This window comes from Platichthys flesus, chromosome 22, assembly GCF_949316205.1.
Source record: "Platichthys flesus chromosome 22, fPlaFle2.1, whole genome shotgun sequence".
NCBI lineage: Eukaryota > Metazoa > Chordata > Actinopteri > Pleuronectiformes > Pleuronectidae > Platichthys > Platichthys flesus.
Window position 1 is genome coordinate 5,220,563 of NC_084966.1, and position 25,124 is coordinate 5,245,686.

The 25,124-nt window shown below is 46.2% G+C and overlaps 2 protein-coding genes across 5 annotated transcripts in view; one reads left to right on the forward strand and one right to left on the reverse strand.

Moving 5' to 3' along the window:
• The window catches only part of raph1b (Ras association (RalGDS/AF-6) and pleckstrin homology domains 1b), a 36,982-nt gene extending 17,105 nt beyond the window's left edge, over window positions 1-19,877 (reverse strand). For 3 of the 4 annotated variants that reach the window (XM_062380459.1, XM_062380458.1, XM_062380456.1), the window contains exons 1-2: window positions 19,627-19,877; window positions 8,943-9,022 (exon numbers count right to left, since the gene is read on the reverse strand). The gene's annotated coding sequence lies outside the window, so the exon portion shown is untranslated. The remainder of the gene's footprint in view (window positions 1-8,942; window positions 9,023-19,626) is intronic. The other variant, XM_062380457.1, reaches the window with a different exon arrangement.
• A 2,158-nt stretch (window positions 19,878-22,035) lies between these two features.
• si:dkey-1h24.6 (T-cell-specific surface glycoprotein CD28) lies at window positions 22,036-24,107 on the forward strand. Its single transcript, XM_062380517.1, has 4 exons — window positions 22,036-22,325; window positions 22,954-23,280; window positions 23,380-23,531; window positions 23,776-24,107. The coding sequence occupies exons 1-4, from the start codon at window positions 22,163-22,165 to the stop codon at window positions 23,887-23,889; spliced, it is 756 nt and encodes a 251-aa protein (XP_062236501.1). The 5' UTR covers window positions 22,036-22,162; the 3' UTR covers window positions 23,890-24,107.
• Window positions 24,108-25,124: the final 1,017 nt, after the last annotated feature.

Sequence of the window (25,124 nt, forward strand, 5' to 3'; positions counted from 1 at the left end):
CCCCTTTGTCGACCCCTGTTCGTTTGATCTCATGAAATGTGTATGTGTGTGTTTGTGTGTCTAAGGCTCTGTGGTTATACTGAATACTTGAGAGGCAATCTGAAAGTCACGCTTTGTTGTTAGAAGCCGATAAAAGCGGGTAATAAAACAGTCAGTCGGTTAAAGGCAATAAAACAGCCGGCGTTTGTTAAAGCAAACAGGAATATGATAGCGAACACTTTAGAAAATCGGTCAGCTGAAGACAAACACACACTCGCTCTCACACACACACACACAAGCAGCTGAGGGGCGCTTGTTTCAGGGCAGCATTGGTCACATTCCAGACAGCACACATGCTCCATCGCTGTATGTGCTGCTAACGGCACAAATAAATATACTGCCCCAGCCTCAGTGTCTTTACAGGTGGCATCATAAGCCTAAGCTGTGTGTGTGTGCATGTTTGTGTGTGTGTGTGTATGTGCACGCACATTACAGGGCTGATGATGGAGGGTTTCCCGCAATGGCATACATATCAAACACATCAGGAACATCTTGTTGAGAAAGATAGAGTCTGGGTATGTAAACAAAAACAAAGCGTGTGCGCATGTGTGCCGCTCCATCCATTCACTTGTGAACGCGCGTGGGAGTCGGAACAGGAAATGGCCAGGATGTGAAGAATTCCTGATTCCCCTAATGGCAGGAAACACCATCTGTCCTTCGGGTTGTTGGTGCAACTCTTTGGGGATGAGAGGGACTTGTGGGCAGGAGGAGGAGACCGGGGAGCTGAAGGTAGGAGCCAGAACGCTTCACCTTTACATGTCCTCGGTACATCACTGCAGATGACCCACAAAGTTTGCCCTCATCCAAATGACATGGTAACAGTGGACTTGGCTGCACGCGAATGTGTCTCCACACACGGCCCTTTGGTCAGAGACATTTCTCTTCGGGGGGGGGTTCCCAGCATGACAGGGGCTGTGTATCCTTGCAGTAAGGAATGACATCATGGCTGGCTGGAGGCAGACAGGAAGAGGAAATGGCCAAATTCGAAAATGAGCATACATTGTGTTGGGCTATTCTCTGAGGTGCTTCAATTTGTAAATACACAGGCATGAAATGAGACGCACCTCAGGAGCTCGAACAGCTGTGTTTAAACAGCAATCAGCCTGCGGATCTATCACACACACACACACACACACACACACACACACACACACACACACACACACACACACACACACACACACACACACACACACACACACACACACACACACACACACACACACACACACACACACACACACACACACACACACACACACACACACACACACACACACACACACATCTATGTGGTGTGGTAGTAAAGGAAAAAATTGAAGATAGAATGACACACAAACAGGACTTTGGAAGTAGATCTGCTGCTGCCATTTTAATGGAATAATACAACCTGAGTAGCAGATGCTGCTGCAGGTTTAAAGTGAATTACCACCTGAGGTCCTGCTTTTAAGCTTATGGAGCATGACCTGGGAGAGACACAGGGATAAGAGGAAGCTATCTGTGTGTGTGTGTGTGTGTGTGTGTGTGTGCATGAGAGAGACAGAGTGCACTCTTGCAGGCATCACTGCTGACCAAACACCCGCCTTGGCTTTTCCCCCCCTCCTCATCCTGCATGGTCCCCCTTCTCTTGTCTGACCATGACCAGCACTCATCTGTCTCCTCTGACTGCTGGGTCTCTCAGGGGGTCTACGGGTTGAAAGGTCATAGGTCAAAAGGTCTTGTCACTGGAGTCTTGCTCTGCAGCCTTATTTTGGTACTGTATAAACGAGCGGCATTCCTGCTGATGCTGCAGTGCCCCCCCCGACAGGAGATGAGGAGCGAGGGGAAAAAGTGTTCAATCCAAATCTCTCTGAGTCGCAGAGAAAGCTCAGAAAGCACCCGGTGGTGCTGAGAAGATGAAGAGGTGGAGGAGGAGGAGGAGGAGGAGGACATGTCTATCTTTAGACTTAGTCGTTCATATCAGAGTGTCAAGAGGATTGGGAAAGGGAGCAGAATGAAGACGAGATATCAAACGGGCTGTGTTAAGAGTAGGACAGGGTCTTGAATAGTTTTTCATAGTTTCTATATCAAGCAGCAAACCAGGAGTCAAATGCTATGCCACTGATTATCGAAAGAAATGAGGCTGTAGGATTCAAACTAGCAACTTCTTTGTCTGCTTTAAAGGCCTAAATAGTGCAAACTGATTACAGTACACACTTCAAGTTAATAAATGAGAGGGAGGAACCTTGATGACTTCTCATCACATGACTTGGAATGACTGGTGCCACCTGAGGCCTATTCTCACACCTCATGTGTCAAACCCCAGACTCCAGACTAACCTGGATCAGTAACAGAGACATTTCCAGTCAAGCTGGAAAAGAATGCAATCGCACAATGTTAATCCTTTTGGGAAAACACGTCCCCTGCATTTTGACCACTTCCGAGGCTGGTGACTTGGTCGATGGTAATGGCCGGCATGTCGGAGAAATCCCATGAGAACACAAGGAGATTATAGAAAAGAGAGAAACTACTTTCAACCCCCCCCTTTCCTGCTCGAGACAGAAATGAGAGAAAGTCACACGAGCAATTGGGTGTGACAAAGAGAAGGGGAAAGTGCAACATGACATCATAGGTCAGATTAGGTCTCCATGGCCGGCTCCTTCTTAATTCAGTTTGCGTGATGGGACAAAGCATTGCTGTTCATTTGGTCGACATCTGGAAAGGAGGAGGAGCAGAACTTGAAGTTTTCGCTGGTTTGAATGTACTGTAAATCACTTGTTATAGTAGAAAAAAACCAAACATGGATCTGTCCCTTTGCATGGTTCATGGGTTCTTTCTTTTCCCATGCTTCCACCAAGTTTCTTGGAAATCTGCTTAATAGTTTTTGCGTAATCCTGCTGAGAAACCAACAATCAAAGCAAAAACATAACGTCCTTGATGGAGGTAATAATATAACACCAGCTCATTTAATAAACACAGAAAGGACAAACAACCTTTCACCGACAACGTCAGCTCCACCTGCTCTGTTCCAGGTTGATATTCAAATCCTGAATCGCTCCCGACATTTGAGTTACAAACAAATCCTTTCACATTTCAATCACACAGGAAGTAGGAGGGCTGGGTATTGGAGCATGACCGTAGCTGTGTAAACACCGTTGTGGCAAGATACTCCTGCTGCTGGTGACTGACTGGATGTTTCCATCAACGTTTCTAAATAAGACTATTTTGGGATAAACACTCCACCTACCCTTTGCCTGTGTTATTTTTATAATGGTGCAATGAGAACTAATGAAACCAGGCATCAGTGGTTTGGCTGCCATCATTTCCGCCTCGGAAAAACAGTGAAATACACCCAAACATCCAAAACCACCCTGTCCTCACAGCTCTTTCCCCTTTCTCTTAAATGATCTTCAGCAGAAAACAACTTATTGCACATTTCTGACACCTCTCTTCTAAAAATAATCTCAGCGTCACACTTTAATGGGACAATATCTGAGAGAAAAGGGGGACAGGAAGTGACCGCGCTTAGGGCGAGTAAACAACATGGCAATTAAACAAACTCGGTGAACTCTGATGAGGCATGAATACAGTGCAGTGGCGCTTGGCCGCAAATAGCGAGTGGGAATTCTTGAGAGTTTAGTGGCACACAAATGCTCTCAGTGACAAGAGTCTCCGGGGGCGGACGCAGACAAAGGCTCAAACCGAGGGAACACGTAAAACATTTAGCGACCCCGTGGCTAGGAATAGCTGCAAACATGGCCGGGGCAGCCTGGCTACTATGTGTGCCCCCCCGACCACCCCCATATACTCTGAATACCGCTGACCGACAGACTCTGGGGAAATTATGTGTGAGAAAAAGCAAGAGTATGGTGCGTGGGGTCAATTTGAGGAGAAGCATGTTTAATGGGCCACTTTGAATTGATGTAATACGCAGAGTGGGCCTACTAGGACGCGCGCCCCAGCTCTATAATGTGTTTTAAGAGAAAAGGCCGTTGTATGACACTGTACTAAAAAAATAAATGCCTAAAGTTCGAATCAACTAAGCCTTAAAAATTCTTCAGACCTGGATATTGAAGCTCTACACTGACATACAACAGGAAGAATAGTTATTTATATGAAGTCTATAATACAAACGCAAATATTTCCATGTCAATTCCTGGTGACAAATTAAACTGCCACTAGTTTGCAAACTATTAATGAACTGAATATATCAAACTTTTGTTTTCATATAATGTTTTCACAAATGTCTGTTTTTTTATTACGCTTGTGCACAACACAACTTCAGTGATATACGACCAATATGTTCTTAAATATATAACACATCAATTTAATGTCTTCCTGACCTCCTCTTTCCTTTGTCTCCTTCTCGTGGCAGCCCCCCCCCCCCCCCCCCCCCCCCCATAAACTATGAATCACCTCTAACACACACATGTGTCTGATTGTCATCGTTGCCGAAATGGCCCAGAATACTCCAGCTATAAAACACACAGTGAAATGACACAGTGTCAGGATATCATAATGACAGTCTGTGTCACACTGGAGCCAATATACACTTCACCTCTTCACGCCTGCTTGGGTTTAACACCTTTGAGACATAAAACAGATGCAATCTGATTGTGTGAGCGTTATGATAATGGCCATCTCCAGGTTCGTGTGTTCAGCACAGTCTAGTCGTTTGCTCATTTCCTTTCCTCCCTTATGGGCGCTACACCTAGAGAGGAGCGAGGGAAGCCACACACCAGCGTCACTGACTCATGTGGACGTATAAAAGTTAAAAAGTGGACCGAGGAAATTGGCTGTGAGCTGTGGCAACGCTGTTGGTGGAAAGATTCTTTGAAGTTGGGCGCAGCTCGTCTGCCTTTATCCAAAGTCTGACTGGGTGTGGTTGACCTGCACTGGCCACAGACATCTGAGGCAAAGAATTACGTAATACTCTGTGTGTGTGTCTGTGTGTGTTTGTGTGTGTGTGTGCTGTGTTTCCTCTGTGAATTAGCCATGTAGGATAGATGCAGCTTTAAAAGGTTAAAGAAGGTTATAGGTTTTTAGTTTTACAACAAATATCAACGTGCTGACACTCTGCTGTTGTCATGTTTTTGAAACTGCACTCACAAGTCACGCTTGTCGGTCGGCCAGATGCTGGCCCGATCACAACCACAGTCACGGTTCCATGCTTGGGACACACAACATAGCCGGTGCTCGTGTTAATGTGCCATGCTGGCTGTCAACATATCCAACTGCCTCATGGGATTTGATGAGTTCTTGTACTCTGAGAAACATTTATCGATGCTTTTAGCTTTATACGCTCTCAAACACATTGGGTCCATCATGGCAATGACTAACAGCTGTTATATGGATTTAAGGCTGGAAGTTGCTTTACACAAAAAGCTTTCAGGCTGGAATCTAATGATAGTGTTTGAAATTGGCGGCTACAAGGTCAAAATATAGTGTTACACTTTCGGCTCTGCAGTGTGGGGATTAGTCAGCACTCCTGGACTTGCAGTACAGATAAAGATAACAAACTACACCATCTTCTGCAGACTGAGGGCTGCTGTAATTACTAGGAGTAGCTTCTATATTTTATTATATTGTCATGAGGAACGTAATGTCCCACAGAACAGCAGAGGAGGAAGCAGGGAAGGACTAATTGGGGACGGGAGATGAGATTGGTAGGAGGCCAGCGAGGAAGCAGGGAGAGTGATGGAGGGCATGATGGATAGGTACTATAATGGTGGGAGGGGGTCGGCTATTAGCCTCTGAATATAGGGGAGGCCCTGATGGCCGAAACAACAGCTCTAGTGTCATTAGTCAAGCATGACCAACAGCCTGCAAGCAGAGGAGGAACCCGTACACAAACACACGCACATATGGATCCACAAAAACACACACGCGCTCGCTGTAGCAGAGCGTGACACCGGCCGCAACTGTGGCTTATACAGCCAATTAGGAAGGAGGGGCACAGAAAGAGATGGAGGGGGGGGGGGGAGCAGGGAGAGGAGAAAGATGAGGAGGATGTTAGAGGTGGACAGATGGAGAGGGAGCAAGGGGGGGAGGGGTGGGAGGGAGGGAAGAAGGTCAGGAGAAACAGAGGAGAGGCAGTGTGAAAATGCATAGTCACACTAGTGGGTGGTAGGTGTCAGTACTAAGCTTCATATCAGAGGGAGCTCAGCTTCAGCCGCCCTGCATGTATTCTAACAGGCATCGCCATGGCAACACACGTGCACATCTCCACGGATGGACCTGCAGCGATCACAGAGATAACCGACATGTGAAGAGCTGTTTCCACATCCGAGGCTTCTGCTGACATCTGCCTGGAATCCTTAGAATTTACCGATAATGCATTAAATGGTAAAAATATATGTGGGTGAGACTCCTGATCACTGTTAATCGCTCATTCTCTCTTACGAACAAACAGACGTAGGATGTGTCAGACTCTCTGCTTCCCTGCAGGGCAGCAGTCCAAATGTGAAATCAATAGTCTTGTCCCTGCCCTTAAGAGTTCGGGTTACATCCACACACGCATTTATATATATATATATATATATATATATACGTACACCAACACAGGGGCTCAGGTGGTCTGCTGCAGTGAGTGCACACACATTTTAAAACATGATGCAGCACTGCAGCAGCAGCAGACAACAGAGGCTGAGTGCCGAGCAGGACTGGCAAGACATTCCGTAAAGGGAAAGAGATGAGAGGCCCACTGCTCTGCTCAAGTAAAAAGAGCCGAAATCCTGTGAAGTAAAATTATTCAACTTGCAGAGCTGATGCTAATTTTGTGTCTGCTTCGCCATGAACGTGCAGCTCCACAGAATGGAGTGTGGTTAAATCTAGGACACCGGACCAAAGGATTCTTTCGTATCTTTGTCACTTAATACTTCTAGATTGTTGCTGTTTTAAACAAATCTAAGTGTGTCATAGATAGATTAAGAATTAAGTAGATTCGCCTACATGGAAACATTCAAACAGTCTCATCCCGTGTTATCATCTCCTCTGGATAAATGAAATCATTATGTGCCAACAGGAAGAACTTTGCTTGGTCTAGCAGACCAGCGGGTTTGCATCTGCCACCTGATAGGGAACACAAAGCACAGTGGGCAACACAAACACACACAATCGTGCGATCTGTGCGCAAAAAGCCCATTCCTGCTGCAACAAGCCAGCCGTGTGTCACATATCACAGGCAGCTGGGCACGTCTTCCCCACGTTTGTTTGCTACACTTCCCATCTCCCCCCTTGCTAAGCTAAAGTGACTGGCTTGTGCTGAGACTCTTCATGTGAGGCTGAATGTGAAAGCAAATGTCCAAGTGTGTGTTTGTGTGTCTCATCGGACAGACACACACAAAAATGTGCCAGTCTGTTTCCTGCCACACCACCACCCCCCCCAGCATTCCTGCTGTGCCAACACTGCCATCCCTCCAAATGTGGAATGCCTGCACGCGCCCATGCACACAAATGAACGCACACACACACACTCTTCATTTCCCAAAGATCCTTGTGGCTGCGATTCGTGTGTCTTTAGGGAGCAACACGGGGGAGATCGTTCCAAGGACAGGCTGTTTTAAGAAAGGCCACATGCACGAAAGAAACAGTTGCTATGGTAACCACATCCCAGAACAATGACATGTAAGCTGTGGCCTTGTGCGTGTGCGATGTGCATGCTGAATAATATTGACAGCCTGGTGTCAAAGTTAGTGAGCGTCTCTGCTCGACAACCTCTCCTTGGAGAACACGACAGTTACAGCCACAGAGCCGCCATCTGCAAACACACGGCTACAAACGTTGACACAAGACAGAGACACATCCTGACACTGTTTGAGTCCAGGGGAGAGGGCTTCCTTCCCTCGGCCCTCAGGCTCCGTCACCACTGGGGTCCCCTGTTTTAAAATCCATCCCACATCCTGGCTGTAACATACAGAGAGCATGGAAGCTGTATTGAAACCTATTGTTTGAGTTTTACAGATCTGCTGTGGTGAATTCGAGACTTGTGTTCTCTGCAGTCCTGCCCCAGGCGTGATGCTCCTTGGTCGGACCGCCCACCTCTGCCGGGGCTCACATGCACACACGCAAGCGTCATCCTGCATTGCACTCAAAGGGAAATGAATATATATGGTGGCTATACCAGTCCTATCTTTCAAGCCATTGTGATGCACATTCTTTTCTCTTCTTCTGTGAGCTGAGAATAAAATTCAAGGTAACAAATCTGACAGTGAATGAATCTAGGTTTTGAAAACCAGCGTCACACAGAGACAATACGATGCTTCATTCTGTCATCAATCAGTTAATTTCAGAAAAAGCAAGTCAGCGTCTCTTGTTCACATAAAAGTTAGAACCTCTTGTGAGGCTGGGGCTGCAAACTCAACGCAGATCTGTGACAGTTGGAGTATAAAAGGTTCACTGGAGGGAGCATCTTGTTGCTGCAGACCACAGACGCGGCCCAGCCTCACATGGTTCCACTTTAGTCTGGAATTATCTCCTTCGGCGAAAAAGACTCTCCCCTGACAAGATCCTCAGAGGCTTGACTCCTCTTTCATTTGGCTTTGATTTACAAGGCCTCCCGACTGAGGGTTTGACGGGGGGGGGGTGTGAAGCCTCCTCTCGACGCTCCACCAGCTCTGGAGTTACCTCTTTTTTTCTCAAAAACAACAAACACATGGATCCACACTGTCAACTTAACTTTAGATTTGAAAGCAATGAGATGACAGATGATAGCTGGGTTGAGCACATGATGTCTTAGACATGCCTGTCAGAGGCATTTGAGACCAGCTTAAATATAACCTCCCTGCTGGACAGCTTGTTACAACAGCAACTGGTGTCAAAATAATAATCTCTGTGGCATTTTGCAAGGAAGCCGGAGTTTTGCGAGGCTTACGCCAATGCCGTCAAAGCAGCGTTTACTCACTCTGGTTTACAGGAAGTCTTACCCCTGAAGTGGCTTGATCTCCTTCCTATTGAGGTTTAAGGTCAGACGAATCCTCCACTCTGTGACCGGGTACTTTATCGCCTGGGAGCAAGAGAGAGAGGAAGAACAAAATCCATCACGTGTTAATTGGTGGGAATATTTTGTGGCTGCAGTAGCAAAAACACAACCCGTGCCATCCAAGGCCATTCGGTCAAACGTACGTATCCCCGGTGTTTGCTCTCACTGCACTGCAGAATTCTGGGAATTGTCGGTCGGCAGCTGGAGAGGAGCAGACTGATTTCAGTGTCACAAGAATGCAGAGGATTAACGACGGAGGGTGCTTGAGTGAAGAGACTTAACTAAGCGCAGACCAAATGACACGCACAGCCAGAAAGACACTTATCGCACAGCTCTGAAAGCAATCAAGTGCACTTCTCCCTTCATTATGAAGTCTGTTCGTTATTACGGCGAGATTAAGAAGACGACACGTGAGCTGCAGAGGCCGTCTTCATCTGACTACAAAGCCCTTCAGACCCACACAAACAGCTCGCCTAGCAAGCAGGCTGATAATTTCCCTAACGTGAGTCAGAGTAGAAACTCAAACCTTGTCAAAACTCTTACTCGTGTATTACCTGTGAGTCACCGGACTCCACCAGGTCTCAACAACACCGACCAACGTTAATACATTTCGGCGAGTCATCAACTCGACGCTGACTCACACCGGCTTCACCTTATTTAATCTCAAACAACTTGAATGCTGATTCTTAGCCTGGCAATAAACTAGAATAAAGGCATGTCAGGTTATAACGCGCTGAGCTGGCCGGATAATACCAATGCGATGATTCGGTCGCGGTGCGTTTGTTTACTTTGCCACTTCCTCATAGTGTGTGTGTTTACTCTGTGTGCGAGGTAGGCAGCTGATGTTGTGGCTAACTACGAGGAGGCTTTTCCCGCTGGCCTCAGCTGTTCCTTCGTCTCTGGACAAACCAACTGTTGTTCAGCCCCAGCATGTGGCCCTTCCCCTGGTGGAAAATAAAAAAAGTGTGCGTGTTTTCACAGCAAATAAGATTCTCATAACAGGGAGAGTGTCAGAAAGAGCACAGGTCTGTTTGTGGTTGTGCACACGTACGCTATCCATACGTGTTTGTTTAAAACACAATTGCCTGTTTGAATTACAGGCCCCCCCCCCCCCCTTCCCCCACCACCGCCACCATCTCTCTCTCTCTCTCTCTCTGGTGTAATTTGCACACAGCTAACGTGTGATATCACTCAGTCAACACGAGGCCATAGAGCAGGTGTGGCAGTGACACATGGGTCTGTGCAGCTGCAGGGAACACAGTTGCTGCAGTCACAACAGCACACAGGCCGGCGGCAGCTGCTGGTCGGGGCTGAAAACAAAGGCAGGCCTGCGACACATGCACAGATAATCAGGACTGACTCTTTAAACCACACTTTGAACAAAGAGGGAGAGGACAACGTTTCATTTTAAGCCTTAAATCAAACATCACACGCATTTTTTCTCCCACTGCTTCCACTTCAAACATATAAATTCCAGGAAGTACAAGTCGATATTCCCTGAACTCCTGAAAATTGCTGGGTGTGAGAACGCAAATGTACAAGTCAGTTGCTCCAGACGTTTTCCAGAACTCTTACTGCCAGCCCCCCCCCTGAGAAAGATACAAGCCCGTGTGACGATAACATTTTCTGGGGAAATTCTCAGCGAGCAAGTGATGGTGTCTACGTCACGTCCTGCCTCCTGCTCCTGATCAGGAAAATATCAAGATCCAATTTTCAGATCTTTTTCTGTAGCGTCATTGAAGTTCTGGCCAGAAACTTGGGTATGAGAAGTAGTAAGGCTCAGATACATGTTTATGGAGCCTCTGCAAAAAGGGCGGCGAGAGGAGCGTGCCCTGGAAACAATATTTTCCCTTGTGACTGCTCTGGGGCGACTGTGGGCACGGCAAAAAAAACATACAACTGCCCAAAAGGTGCCCTGTGTGTCAAAGTTTTTACAACGCTTAGTCTCAACAGACTTTTTGTGTGGCCCTGACTGGTGCCCCACTTGAACAACAGACCAGGGGGAAACACAGAACCTATGCAGAGGACACAGGTGTGTCCTTGTCCAGTAACAGCTTCCCCCCCCCCATTTGTGGCAAAGCTTTGGGGTGGCTCATTTCCTGTCAGGGCAGGAAGTGGGAAGGAGAGCAGGGGGCGGCGATGATGTCACAGTGGGAAAAAGAAAGACTGGATTGTTGTAGGGAAAGCCCAGCGAATGACTAAGCAGGAATCAGACAGAGCTACTTGCACGATATACTTGTCAAATATATTCTGTATATGGTGCTGATACAGAAAGTTATACATGGACTGGTGTTAGTCAAATGTGCCCAGATCTGCCTTTTACAATACAAAACGATAAGAGGGATTGTCTAAGTAAGACTCCAGTTATAAAACCTGGGTTTAGGATCATACAGCAGAATCCAATCCAATAGAATACACATGGGAAGGTTAGCTTACTAAAGACATTACAAACTGTACCACACTACAAACGGTAACCTTAAAAATACCACTTGTATATTTATCACAATCATGCAAGGTGGTAGCAAAGTATTGTATTATTGTAACACTATAATATGGCTTTCATACAACACTGAAATACAACCATAAACTAATCCATAAACAGATGTAAACCTGTTCTCGAACATTTCTGCACAAAAAAGCAGAAACTCCATATTATAGAGGCATCACAGGCTCCAGATAAACCACGAGAGATGCATTCCTCTCATTCTTGTCTGGCTGCACATCTGGATATGTGATGCGTCTCAGTGATACGGCGAGGCAAAGACCGTTGGCTTGATAATCTGCTAGTCGGGCCTCTGTTTCACAACACAAAACATATCTCCTCCCTTATTCAACACTGATCTGTACAAAAGTGGCTGGATGCAGCGAGATGTATTGATCGGGAAGGGGCAAGCAGCCTCTTAATCCGGTTTGAGAGCAGGCTGAGGCCTTATCAGTGACCCTGAACACTCTTGTTAGGTCACTGAGATACAGCATCAGTCAGCTGAAGGATGGACATCTACAGAAGCCATCCTCACAGGGGAGGAGCATTAGTATTGATCAGCTCTTATACCAAGTCAAGAGCAACTCACAAGAAGTAATCCTTCCACAGTGGACTGCCTGACCTTCTCAGGAAGTCCTCTTCAAATGTAAAATCTCAATAAAGGAAATCGTACATTTGAAAATGGAGTGTCTGTGCCTTTATATGCTCCGACCCGTGTTAAGGATGTCACAGAACTGACCCTCTGTTTACAGACGACCTCGGCTGTTTCCACTCGCACACAGTGACGTCTGGTTGCAATTACAAGGAGCTGATCTCCCCTCCTCAGTGGGATTCTCCACGGTCCGGGCAGTGAGCACACGGCTCTGGAAAAACCACACATGGTGGGAATTATGGAATAATGCTGCATCAGGAATGTTCCCACGATGGCCAGTGGGGTCTGATGGGGGTCCCCGGTGGGTTTCATGGGTAATGTAACACACACATACAAACTTATGTGGTCAATTGCCTCTTGTGTTAGTCCTCAGTTGGACCCGTTGCTCTTGCGGTGGATTAAAATGGAATTTTTTGGTTCCAGCATTTTTTAGCCATTTTCATTCATAGCACCACGACTCAGAAGCACAGATTGTACAAAGCAGCTCAAAGACAGAAATCAAATCGCATCCACATCGTTGTGTTCTGTAACAGCAGTTAGGGGTAAGGGGTCAAGCTGGCTGACCGCAAATATGCTAATGACGGCTCCCCACAGCATTAAACTTGGTTGTGGTGCCAAACTCGGGGGCAGATCTCAATTCAGTCACTGAGTTGCCTGTGTGGCACGTGGACCGAAATAATCAGGAGTCACTAGAGAGTGAAGATCAGCGGAGCAGAGACAGATTAGCAAGCTACTCAGCCACTAACTTAACCCAGTCAACAGGGGCTCGGGCTCAGTGGGAGAGCTGCAAGGGTATTAGTGAATGAGATTTGGCAAAAGCACGCACTTGCACACACACAGAGCACTATTTTGTGAGATTAGGCCTGAAGGTTTGAGCGACAGACATGGGATCCTCTCTGCGTTGTAGGTCACTGCAGTTACCATCTGAGCCTCCTACATTCCTTCAGTGTCCCGCATGAACCCTGATGTTAAAAAGAAGGAAAAATAACAGAGAATCCTGGCAGCATCGGTCTGTTCAGTAAACGCAGAACTCGAGCTTGAAGCCAAGTGTTGTGAAAATGTGGACGTTGATGGAGGCAAAGCGAAGGATGACCTCAGCGGTTCCAAACCGCTTTTATTTCACATGACATCAGCAGCAGAGAACTTTTTATTGATTCTCATAAACTTGTCTCTCCTTCTCCTCCCCCTCCTCCCCCTCTCACATTATCACCCTCTTCCTCACAGGTGTCCCTCCACCTCCACCTCCACCTCTTTCTGGCAGCCAGCTCGGTCACCAGTGACATGGCGATGTGCGTTGAACCCTGCGGTTCTTGGCTCTTGGCTCGGGAGGCACTGAGCGGGCAATGTGTCGAGGGCGGGCTGCTTTCCAGGCCCTCTAGTTTCCACTGCTTGAAGTTTCACCAGATGCTGCCTGGAGAGTGTAGCTACATGAGCAACTTTCATGATTATGGGTTAGATTGTAGTAAAAGATCTGAGGAGGGGGTGGGGGGGTAGGCTAAAGTGCATATTTAATGACAAAACAAGACATTTCCGAGCTAGTTTTTGCTCTATTGCTTGTTCAAATCTTAAAATGAAAAACAGAAACAGTTGGAGCTTTTAAATCACATAGGGATGAGTCTGTTTTTGCCGTCAGTGCATGTATGTGATTTAAAGGAATCCTTCAGGGGCTACATTTCAGATAAATGACAACTTAAAGCCAGTGTATCCTCAGGTCTGGAATCTGTTTTCCGTGCACGCCAAGATATTTGTTTGTTCCAGTGATTCAGACGTATACCACTGCTTCTGTAACCCACACACAAACACGCCCTCCCAACACAATGTGGTGCCAGGAACAGAACGCTGTAATCCCTGCATCCCTGACATTTTCTGATAGTCTTATAATGTCACTATTGTTGGCGTGTACACCAGGAAGTAAATAAAAATGAATCCTATGGAATGGAAATGGTTAGAGAGCCATAAACTTGTCTAAACAGGGGTCACTTGCAAGTTTTAGGCCAAGGGGCAGGCATTTCACAGTGGGGTGAGGGGACACAGTTGGGTTAAATTTATTTGTATCCCTGTGTGTGTGGTGTGTTTCTCCCTCAAACCCTCGCTATGCTGGACTGTAAGTGTTACCAGAGACTGCAAACAAACACAAACCACCCCGCACACACAGACAAACAATCTGCTTTTCTGTTTTCATGAGAACCGGCTGAACTCTGCTCAGACAGGGAACCGAGAGGACACAGGAACTCCTCATGTTTATCCCAGACTATGACCGTGATAATTCTATTTAATTCAGTTAAAAGGAGCAAAAAAGTGCACGTGAAAGCAATAATGAGAGTAAGGAAATTAATCAGCTGTCTCGTTGCTTATGGAATTCGTACAAAGGACAGATCGTACATCACCCCCCCAGTCGATACTGCACATTTTCTACACCGCAGCGGCTGCATCCAGGCACCACATGTGCATTTCCTGTGACTTAGCACTTTGTGGGCTCATAACAATATTCCCTCTAAAGCACTCCTGCCTGCCTTAAGCATTTTGTGTGCTCTCCATTATCCTTGGCCCACATCTAAAGACTGTCCATCTTCGCAGACGGGCCGTCCCATCCATCAAGCCGTCCCGTAACTTCTGCGGTGGAGCTGCAACTGTACTTTGCTGTGGACGCAGGGAAAGAAACACAACACCATAAATCACCTCCTCCGCTCCACCCTCTCCTCGCTGATACCCGATGCCACTGCAGGAATTCTGGTTGAGAATTCCCACTGGGATGAGATTCCCCCTTCCCCACCTTGGATGTGGGATCAATTTCAGGGTGATTACCCAAACTGTGGGTGACTTATCTGACGGATAGGAGCACACAAAAAACACAGGAAAAGGGCCTGGAGGCATTGTGGCAGTCACAGGTGCTGATCATGCTGGACTTGCATGACTACGAGCAACAGCTCCACCACACAGGTAATTTTTCAGCACCCTCCACTTCCTGTTGAATTAACAAAGACCCCTGAAGGCACTGAACCAAACAGACCTTCTATGATACAGTAGCAGCCTGGCGATGAGAGTCAGCCACCTGCCGCTGTCAAAGTCACACTGATTAATAGCTGCCTAAGCCGCTTAAACAAACTGTTCAGTGAAAGCAGCGGCAAACAAAAGAGACAGCTAATGAATTCATATAACAACAGGTTGGAAATGTATAGAAAAGATGAGATCAAATGTAGGACAACAAGTAATGGAAGAAGTAGCTTGTAAATACAGCCTTATTTAGGGCTCTTTTCTAGACACACTTTGTTTTTTTCCATGTTCTGAATCACAATCACACACAGAGAATCCAACATTAAAGATGGAGAAGGATCAGTTCCTCCGATGACAAGAGCCAGAATGGACCAAGATGCAATACAGCTAGAACAAGAGGACGAAGAGTAAAGGGACAGAACTATCTCTTTTTATCTACTCCGGGAGAGAAGCGCTTACCGCCCACTGGCACAGATATGAAAAACTCACATGGCAAGGAGATCCGATTGTAGGTCAATCATCACCGTTGGTATCTTCCGTTGTCTTTGCAAAGCGGTGTATGCCCTGTGCGCTTGAGCGAGGGCCAAGCTCATGCCCTCCTTCTGCCCACTCCGATCAGTGGTGCAGGAGGAGCATAGGCGCTGCCTCGCCCATACACTGAAACAGCTCGAGCGAATGATCTGGCGAGGGGACGGATTCACCACGCCTCCACGTGGGTGTCGGTGAAAAAAGCCTCCCTTGCAGAGGACAAGAAATCAATCACCACGAAAGAAAAGGCTGCACTATGACGCTTTAAACAATTCATTTCCTGTAATTGAGGGCATTTGGGCAAAGTTTCTAAGTGTGCATGAAAAGGCCAACAGGAAGAGCAACATGCTATGTGGAAGAGGCGAGGCTTCGGAGGCCACAGGCGGGCTGGTTAACCATTTGTCTTTGTTTCCAAATGGCAGGGGCAGCTGCCGCCAAAGGTCAGCAAAATGTTACCAGAACAAGGCCCTATACAAGCAGGGACCATGTGCCTGCAACAAGTGGGTGGGGGGGACGGACACACCCAGGTGGAATGACACACAGCTACTTTCTCTCTCGCGTTCATTCCCCCACACACACACACACACACAGCACAGCCATCTAGTCTGGCATTATGAGGCCGAGCCCTGGTGCAGCTGGTGGCCTTTATCTTCTCCAGTCCCCCGAACCAGAAGTCCAAGACGCTCCTATCACTGTGGAGATATCAGGTTACCCTCTCTCCCCTCCGGTGCGTCTCAAAGCCCCGTTTGAAGTGCCATCCTCCCATCCCGTGCTCTCCACCTTTACCCACCTACACCCGCGGCGGCTGTAACACAACCTGTAAACCTACACCGACCACCATCGCCCCCCCTCCACCCCGAACCCCAGCCTCTCATCTTTTGAGCTTTGGTGCAGCACTGTCTTATGCCCACAGACAGGGGTCGGGATGGATGGGCAGAGGTCAGACATGGCAGCTCGTACAGCAGAGCCAGGGAAAGCGCTGACAGACGGACAGAGCAGCACGCACGCACACAGACACACACACACACACAGACACACAAACCGAGAATAGCTTACAAATCCCTCTGCGAACATACACAGTCTCTGGGGATCATTCCTCAAGTCCAAAATTTCTCTGACAACTGTTTTTCACATCTAATCAACTTACATCCCGGGGAAATCAAGCGGAAGAAAAAAAAATGGAAGCGGAGGAATGGAAGGAGGAAAGCAGATGGGGTTTTTCTTCTTCTTTTTCCATTCCACGTTTGGCAAAACAAGACAAGAGCGGATAAATGAGAAAACCATGTTACTGGTTATGTATTTAGAGCAGAGTCTTCTTCCTAAATACATATGGATACCCCCCCCCCCCCCCCCAGGTTCTCTTTTCACCAGGAGCTGAAACATTCTTTACATGTGCTTTTAAAACAGCGGCCGTGAACTGACTGACACGCTCTGTTCGCACATGTGTTTTAGCTCTGAGGCTAGAAATGTAATCCATGACTGAGCTGAATGCAGCGGCTTCAGAATAACTCTGATGTTTTGTATGATCCCATTACACGCAGCATCATATTCTGCATGTCCTTACTCTCCCTGTCTTTCAAGTTGTTTACGTGTTTGTGCGATTGCCTTCACAGAGCGATGATGCTGAAAAACATCTGCTTCAACTACCTGTTGGAATTCAGCCACAGGCCTCAAATAAACTCAAAAACAAGCCTCTGGCGTCAAAAACAGCAAATATTGTCTTCCTCTTTTCTAAAAAAACAGTATGATCGTTAAGGTTCTTTAAAAACAACATTCATAATGGGACCCGGCACAGGAAACCAAGCCACAGTATAACAATGCCCAAAAGGAACAAAAACAACCCATCACCGGGGTTTCCAGATGTGCTTTGGGGCATCGTACATTTCTTTCATCATCTTGTGTCTCTGAAAAGACACTCGGGGAAATCTGACTCCAAACGCCCGCTACCTCCCTCTTGCAAAAAAACATAACAAGCTTTAAAAGGCGTCTGCCCGAGGGCGAAGGGGGCGACCAGAAGGCCAGTGGTTATTTTCAACCCATTGACTGCAAGGCAAGCGAGAGGGTTGCATTGTCGCTGCGCTGTCTCAATGCCTAAAATAATGGTCTCCTCGTCTGGTGCTTTGTGGGTGCAAATCCAGCGTGGCCCGGGGGACACAGAGGGTCTATTATGAGGCCACAGTGCGGGGGAAGAAAGGACAAGTGGCTGCTGAGGAGCTCATTGAGTTTGTTTTGCTGTATTCACCCTTCAACTGAAGAGTTAGAGTTAAAGGTCTGGTATTGGTAGAGCAAATAGAAGAAAATACACACATCCCTATATTGACTTGGCATTGACTTCCATTCATTGTGGACAGCCTAACAAAACCGTTTTCCCTCAGTACTTAACTATCAGATGTTTTTTTATCAGTTTGTTAATTTATTTTATGAATTTATTGATTTATTGGTTGGATTTTGAGTGCTGCATTTTAACGCCAGCTCAACTTTAACCATGACAAATCGGCGCCTAACCACAACTCATCCCTGACAACAACCAGAGCCTGAGAAATGTAGTTCGACCTCATTGGGACAAGGTCTCCATGAAGTCTACTGGTCCTGGAAAGGTCAGGGTTTATGATGGAAAATGTCCTTTAGAGGCAACATAAACCAGTATGTGCACACATAGGTTTGCACAGCGACACTAATTAGGACTTTGTGTTGAGTTTCATTTGTTGACAGCCCGACCAAAACCTAATCCAGGAACCTATCCATGACCCATTCACGTCTAACATTAACCAGGAGCTCAGGACTGACGTTTAGTCTCATCTGGACTGGACTTTGGTCCCCATGAGGTCTATGTTTAAAGGGATAGTTCACCAAACACTTCATCAGGGTGCCCTAACCCTTTAAGCTGAAAAGGTGAGGACCTGGGCCCATATGGGAAGCAGCCAGACAGAGGCATGTTGTGCAGCTCCTCTACTAAATGACCTTTGAACCCCACGGTCAATGGAAGGGTCATCATCCAGCCTGTGTTACTGTCTGGGGGGGGTAACACTGCATCTGAGTTCCCTCCACTCATTTGCAAGGATGTGAAGTTAAACACAACATGTTTGAGCAGTGACTTTCCCACCAGGCTGCACCGAGGAGCTGTGTTTAACCCAGAATAGCTAAAAACCCTGCAGAGCTAGCTCGATTAGCATGTAGTGGGTGGTAGCATTGCACTGGTGATGGCCACTGGTCAGACTGGATGCTGCCGGCGTCATCGTCCAACAAAGGGGATTCGAACCCCGCTGCGAGGGAAGGGAGGCACCGAATGACTCGAACCACCTTCACAGAGATGAGCACTTATCTTACATGGCCGATTAAAGGCGTTTTTAAAAAAAGAGGGTGTTTCCTGTGAGATGTATAAACACAACCGCGACAAAACCATCGGCCATTACCCGGAGGCTGCTGCCGCTGCACAGGGTGGAGGCTGCGTTCATCCCTGGAGCTGGAGGCAGAGGAGGGGACTGGAGAGACACCTCCACCCGCACCCTGGGCTGCTCTTTTTTGGGTGGGTGGGTGGGGGGGGGGGGGGGGGGGGGGCAAATACACCACAACAATGGGCTCACGTTCAAATGTAAAGCTCCCCTCCCCTCCCCACAGAAAAGGGCTTGTTCAATGGCCGCATAGAGAGGTGGAGATGGGGTGGGGGGGGCTGGCAGACACCCCCCACCTCAATACACACACACACCCAAACACCCCACATCTAGCTAGTTTGTGGCCACAAACATCCACTTTCCCCCCGGGTACAGAAATCAAAGATGGGAGGGCTGCCCCGTCGTTAGCATCCTAAACTTGCAACCCCCCTCCTCCTCCTCCTCCATTGTGGCACTAACACATGATTATCTCGACATTTTTATGTGTTGACAATTTAAGCCCGAGTGTGTAATTGGTGTGGAGAAGACAAATAAACATGTGAGAGGGGTTTTAAAAAGAAACATGGAAAAACGTACTCACAAGGAAAATGAGAGAGTCCACAAAGAAGAGGCTGCGTTTTCCTACGGGAGCGAAATCTCCCTTCCAGCACTCGGTCCTCTTTTTTGAGGGGGGGGAGAATAGCGGAGACGTCCCGGGGGTTTGAAGTGCGTGTGTCTGTTGTGTTAAAGCCGCGAGTCGGTTCAGAAAAAGCCCGTTGTGTTCATGTCGCCACACGCTGCCTCGTCCCGTCGCCCTTTCCCATTCTTCCCTCCCGGAGCCGAGCAGCAGACACGCTGAGGAGCTCCGTCGTTTCCTGTCCAGCCCAGTGGAGCCGCCGCCGCCTTCACGGCCCGTGGGAAAAAACGACACTCCTCCAAGAGGTTGATCGCATATTTGAATTATAAAAAGCTTTTTTTTTGTTTGATTAGATGGAGGAAAATTAATCACACACGATAGTAAGGTAATTCTTTATTAGTCACCTTTACTGCTTCTGTTTATCTTTACTTGATTTTATATATTTTTGTGGTAATACCTGCAGCATCATCCTCCAGCAGCTATTCCCTCTGTAATAATAATCATCATCATAAGAAGAGAGAAAAGAGGAGGAAGAAGAGGTAGAGGAAGATAAAGATAAATGAAATTATATCAATAAAATGTTCCTGTCAGTCGATATCGATTTTAGCACTAAAAATGTCACATTATTGTTATTTGTTTATTTAATTACTTATATTTGCTCCTAGGGGAAGGTTGTGGTTTTTAAACTCTTTATTATGAGCTAAGACAAATTTTTGAAATATGAGGTAGTTTAATCATAGAAACCTTTAATATATAGTTAAATTATAAAATAATTAAACCTCCTCACTGTGCTTTGGCAACGCAAGAGCATGATTGTGAGAGTATTGCCCATCCCTAACCATTATTACTATCATTCCTTTAAGAATAACACTTTTTAAATGTGATTTTTTAAAGATGGGTTATCGCAGACTGTCCCCTAAAGACACCACCGCCAGACAAAAGGGACATGTACCAGATTAAGAGATTATTGCGTGTTATCCATATGGACACATGGCATTACGAAGCCGACAATCCCCTTCATCAGACAACATTTTTAATGAATGCTATAATCCCCACTTCACAATGAACCTGTCACCATGTGTCGCTACACAAAGTTAATATTGTTATGGCCTCTAATCCCTTCTCCTAGTCTGTAAATCCTGCACAAAACTAGAAATAGTAAGAATCATAAAGAAGAACACTTTTTAATTTCTTGCTTTTATGGCAATTTTGCACTAGACTGATCAAAACACAATGATCTGTTGCCATCTAGTGGACCAAGACACACATTGCACCTTCTTCTCAACCCCACTGTGTATATTTACTTCTTTGTGCTTTTCAAAAAGATAATGATGCCTAACTGATATTCAGAGTCTTGAGACTGTTTCTTGTTAACTGCTCTAAATCTGATTCTCTGAGTTTTGGTGAGGCGATGACACTTTTTGCCGCCACACAAATGTCACTTGAAACCAGTTCAATAAATGTTTGGCACTCCTCACTCACTGTGTTCAGTAAACTTTGCCCGGTTGCATTGGAACACCGGGTCATTACACTTCTGGTCACACACTCCACGTCCAGCTGGGACATCAGCTTTCAACTCTTCACAAGGCCACTCAGCAGTAAACACACATATTTACAGTGACAAATTTCAACCAAGTTCTGTCGCTTAATGCAAAAATCCTTTTAAGTTATTATTCATGCATTCACAGGGAACCAGGAGTTTCAAACTGTTGTTTAAAATAGGTTTATAATAGATTAATAAAATCCACAACAGAAAGGCCTGAATGCATAGACAGTGAGTGCATTGCAAAAACACAAATTCACATGATTCCATGTTGTTTTACTGCACAAATCTGCTTAATAATTACCATAGTGCTTTAGTTACAATTTTATACCGATGAGATTTTAACCCAACTTACAAAATATGGCCTTAAATCACATGCACAGCAATAGGAGCGGAACTATCCAGCAATGAGCTGTGGTGTAAATCAGTGGTTCACCAAGATTGCAACTTGCAAGACATTCGTTAGCCACAATTGTTACCAGAACGAAAAGAAAGTATAACATAAAACTATGCAAATAACAAAATATGTTGGTATGTTTCTGATTTTCATCCGCTTATGACCAATAAGGTGATTATGGCAAACCAGTGACATCATCAGCAACACAGTGCAGTGATTTTAGGACTCAGGGGGGAAACAAGTTTGGGATGCCCCGGCGGTAAATGAACATATGATCATAATCTTACATTACTGACACTAAAAGGCCTCAGAAGGTCACACTGGGAGAGAACGGAAACTTCAGCAGAGGAAGTGTTTTTTCTGAAACAGGATGTTTTCCCTCAAGAGAGAGAGAGTGTGAGGTGCAGTCTCTGCAGCTCAGTGGGAGTGTTTCAGTCAATAGACACAACGGGGACGTGATGTTTAACCTTCAGTGGGACGCATGCACGGCACCAGGGCGGAGAGAATCGGAGTGATGGCTCGTGTAGCTTGCTGTTGGATGATCTTCGGGTGTTAGTGTGATGAGAGGGAAAAGCCTTGTGGGACATTATTCTTCTGTTGGAGGCAAATTCACACTCACGCTGCGAGAGATGAGGAGGAGCATCGGCTGGACGTTCCTGCTGCTGCTGGGCTGCAGGTTATCATGTGCCACGCATGTGTCTCCGAGCACATGCCCCTGCGATGGTAAGTTTCAACTGCACTCGTGGTTTAATGAAACGAGAGAATTTTCTGTGCCTGCTTGGGACAGTTTGGTTTGTGAACACTGAGGTGAGCATTCCTCAGTCTCTATAAAGTGAACAGGCAGATTAGTGTATTTAGTATATTTAGAAATCGAAGAGTAGGTCTTTTTTTTACTTTAACTGCTATACAGTTAAGTTTAAACACATACAACATGAAAAGTCAGAGCTGAAAGTACCTCTGTTCACCAGTACTTCAAATGGCCTGAATAAATCGATACGTGGGCCAACAGAGGGATATCAAATAACCCTTTGCCTTCGTTTCAACACTAAAACACACTACACCAGATACGGCCTCATCGTAACCTCAGTCTTCTGAGTCATATGCCACTCGAGCAGATTTCTGTTTTCCATGTGAATGTTTCAAAGTGATGCTGGTTAACAGAGGTGCACTAAACGTGAATATATATTCCGTGTGGGTTGATGTGAAATGCCGAGTTTCAAAGCCTGAATTTCAGTTCTGTGGAATTAAATGCAAGTATCCTGACTCTGTTTACAGCAACAGCAAACACAACGCTGCATTATAATGTGGAAAACTTTCTTGAACTGACACATCTCATGTTTTTCCTCTCCAGTGCAGCTGAAAACTGTCTGCGCACCCGGCAGAGAAGACGTGTTTGTGCCGTGCCCAAATGTGACTGCAGACGAGATTAGATTCAAACTTTTCAAGGAGCAGGAACTGATTTCCAACGTCACATGCACGCGTGAAAACAACACGCTGACATGCACGTTGCTGCACACCACGGTTGGTGTGAAGGTGGAGAACCAACGGCAGGGATCGGTGGATTTCGTCCTCACCGGAGTGACTGAGAGCAGCTATGGATCCTACAGATGTGAGGGCCTCGTGATGTTCCCTCCGCCCCTGAAAACAGTTCCCAGTGCTGTGCTGAAGCTTGTCAAAGGTAAGTCTAGATGCGTTTTGATGGAAAGTGCATGTTTAAAACATTGGTGTGCACACTTTAACGGTACACTGGGTATTTCCTGGCAATGCTTTCTTCCAGGACACGCCTGCAGGTCCAAGAAAGACACCACTGTAGTAAGCAGTGACTCTGGTGATAATCCAAGCCAACCTCTTTTCTGGATTTGGATTGTGTTGGTTGCGTTTCTAAGCATCTACAGCGGAACTGTCACCGTCATCGCCATCGTCATCTGGGTAAGATGTTCCTCTGACACTGAGGAGTTTGAAATATAAATATACACCAAGTACATACAATTAGGAAAGAAATATATCAAAATACAAATCTAAGTAAAGAGAATAGAAATAAATGGAGATGTGGGAGTATTTAAATTAGCCGGAGCTGCCTCCCCTGAGCCGGAAATTCAGTCTGTGGAATATTTGGTTCTTACTGGTACAACATTGAGATATGTCATGAATGTTTTCTTCATGCGTCTTCCAGGTCAGGATGAGGAAAGAAGCTTCCCAGAGTGATTACATGAACACCAAACCAGGAGGAATGAGGGACGGCAGGAGGAAAAGAGGGATTCAGAAACCGATCCCAAGGCACTTCTGATCTCACACACGGCCTCGGACCATTTTACCAACTATGCCCTCTACTTATGTATAAAAAAGAAGGGACGTCCTTGTCGCTTGTTTGGAAAAGAACATTATTGTGATGGGGTTTTCTTTAAGTGTAAATCACGGTTGTTGTGTCTACACATCGAGAACGCAGAAGTTCCCTTTGCAGCTGTAAAAAAACAAACAATAAATGAACTGTTTTGGTTTCGCTTGCTTCGTGTTCAGCTCCCTCATTGTCTCTGCCTGTTTCTCACACACACATACGCACCCCCCCTCTAGGAACCCCCATCTCTGTGGTCGGCAGATGGCGGTGTCACTATGAGGGGTTTTAAACCGCAAGCGGCTCATTCAGCTCTTAAATCTGAGTGCATCGGCAACCATTAAATCCAAATAAAAAACCCCAGGGGGGCCTCTAAAAGCTTCGGTGTCAAAAAACATGAATTACCGTTAACATCTCACTTTTTCCACGCTCTTCTATCTGTGAAAACAGTAAAGCTAGACCGTGTTTTCTCAGAGTCGACGTCACTGAGAATCAGATAAACGACGAGGCGAGGCGCACACATCAAAGAACAACAATCTGCACCACTTCCTGTCCTCCTCCACCTAGTTCCACCCCCGTTCTCATACTTTCTGCAAACGTGGTGGCCTCACAGGGACTGAACCGCCACCTTGCTCACCTTGCAGTTTCTGTGCAGCTACTGCAAGCGCACACAGGTCGTTTTTTGGTTTCGTTTAGCGGTTTTACTCATCTGCTGCAAAAAGCATCAGAAAGATTGACTCGTTGTTTCTGAGGAGTTCTTTAGCCGTATTGTAAGAAAAGAGCATTTCCCTCCAGCACAGTCACTCCTCCATCCTCCTTTTTTTTTAAATTCAGTGGTTCTCCCCTTTTCAGAGTTGCAACCTTACATTATTTACCCTTATAATCAGGATGTTGTCAGCTCAGTGGATGGGTTTGGACTTTTGGGGCACAGCTCCTGTCTGATAAGATGGGAAAGCCCAAGTGAGTTTGTCTGCACCGTCATCAGCCACACCATCATTCTTAACTCTAGAACCCCTTCTTATCACTGGTATTGACAATTAAATGGTAAAAAAAAAATCCCAGTATAAAATATATAATTTTATTTTGAATGTATGGATGAAGCGCATGATTAAATTGAAATTCAAGCAGTTTTTGTCTTGCTTTAGGAATACAAACAGTCAGTTTTATTTATACTATAATCAGAGACCATG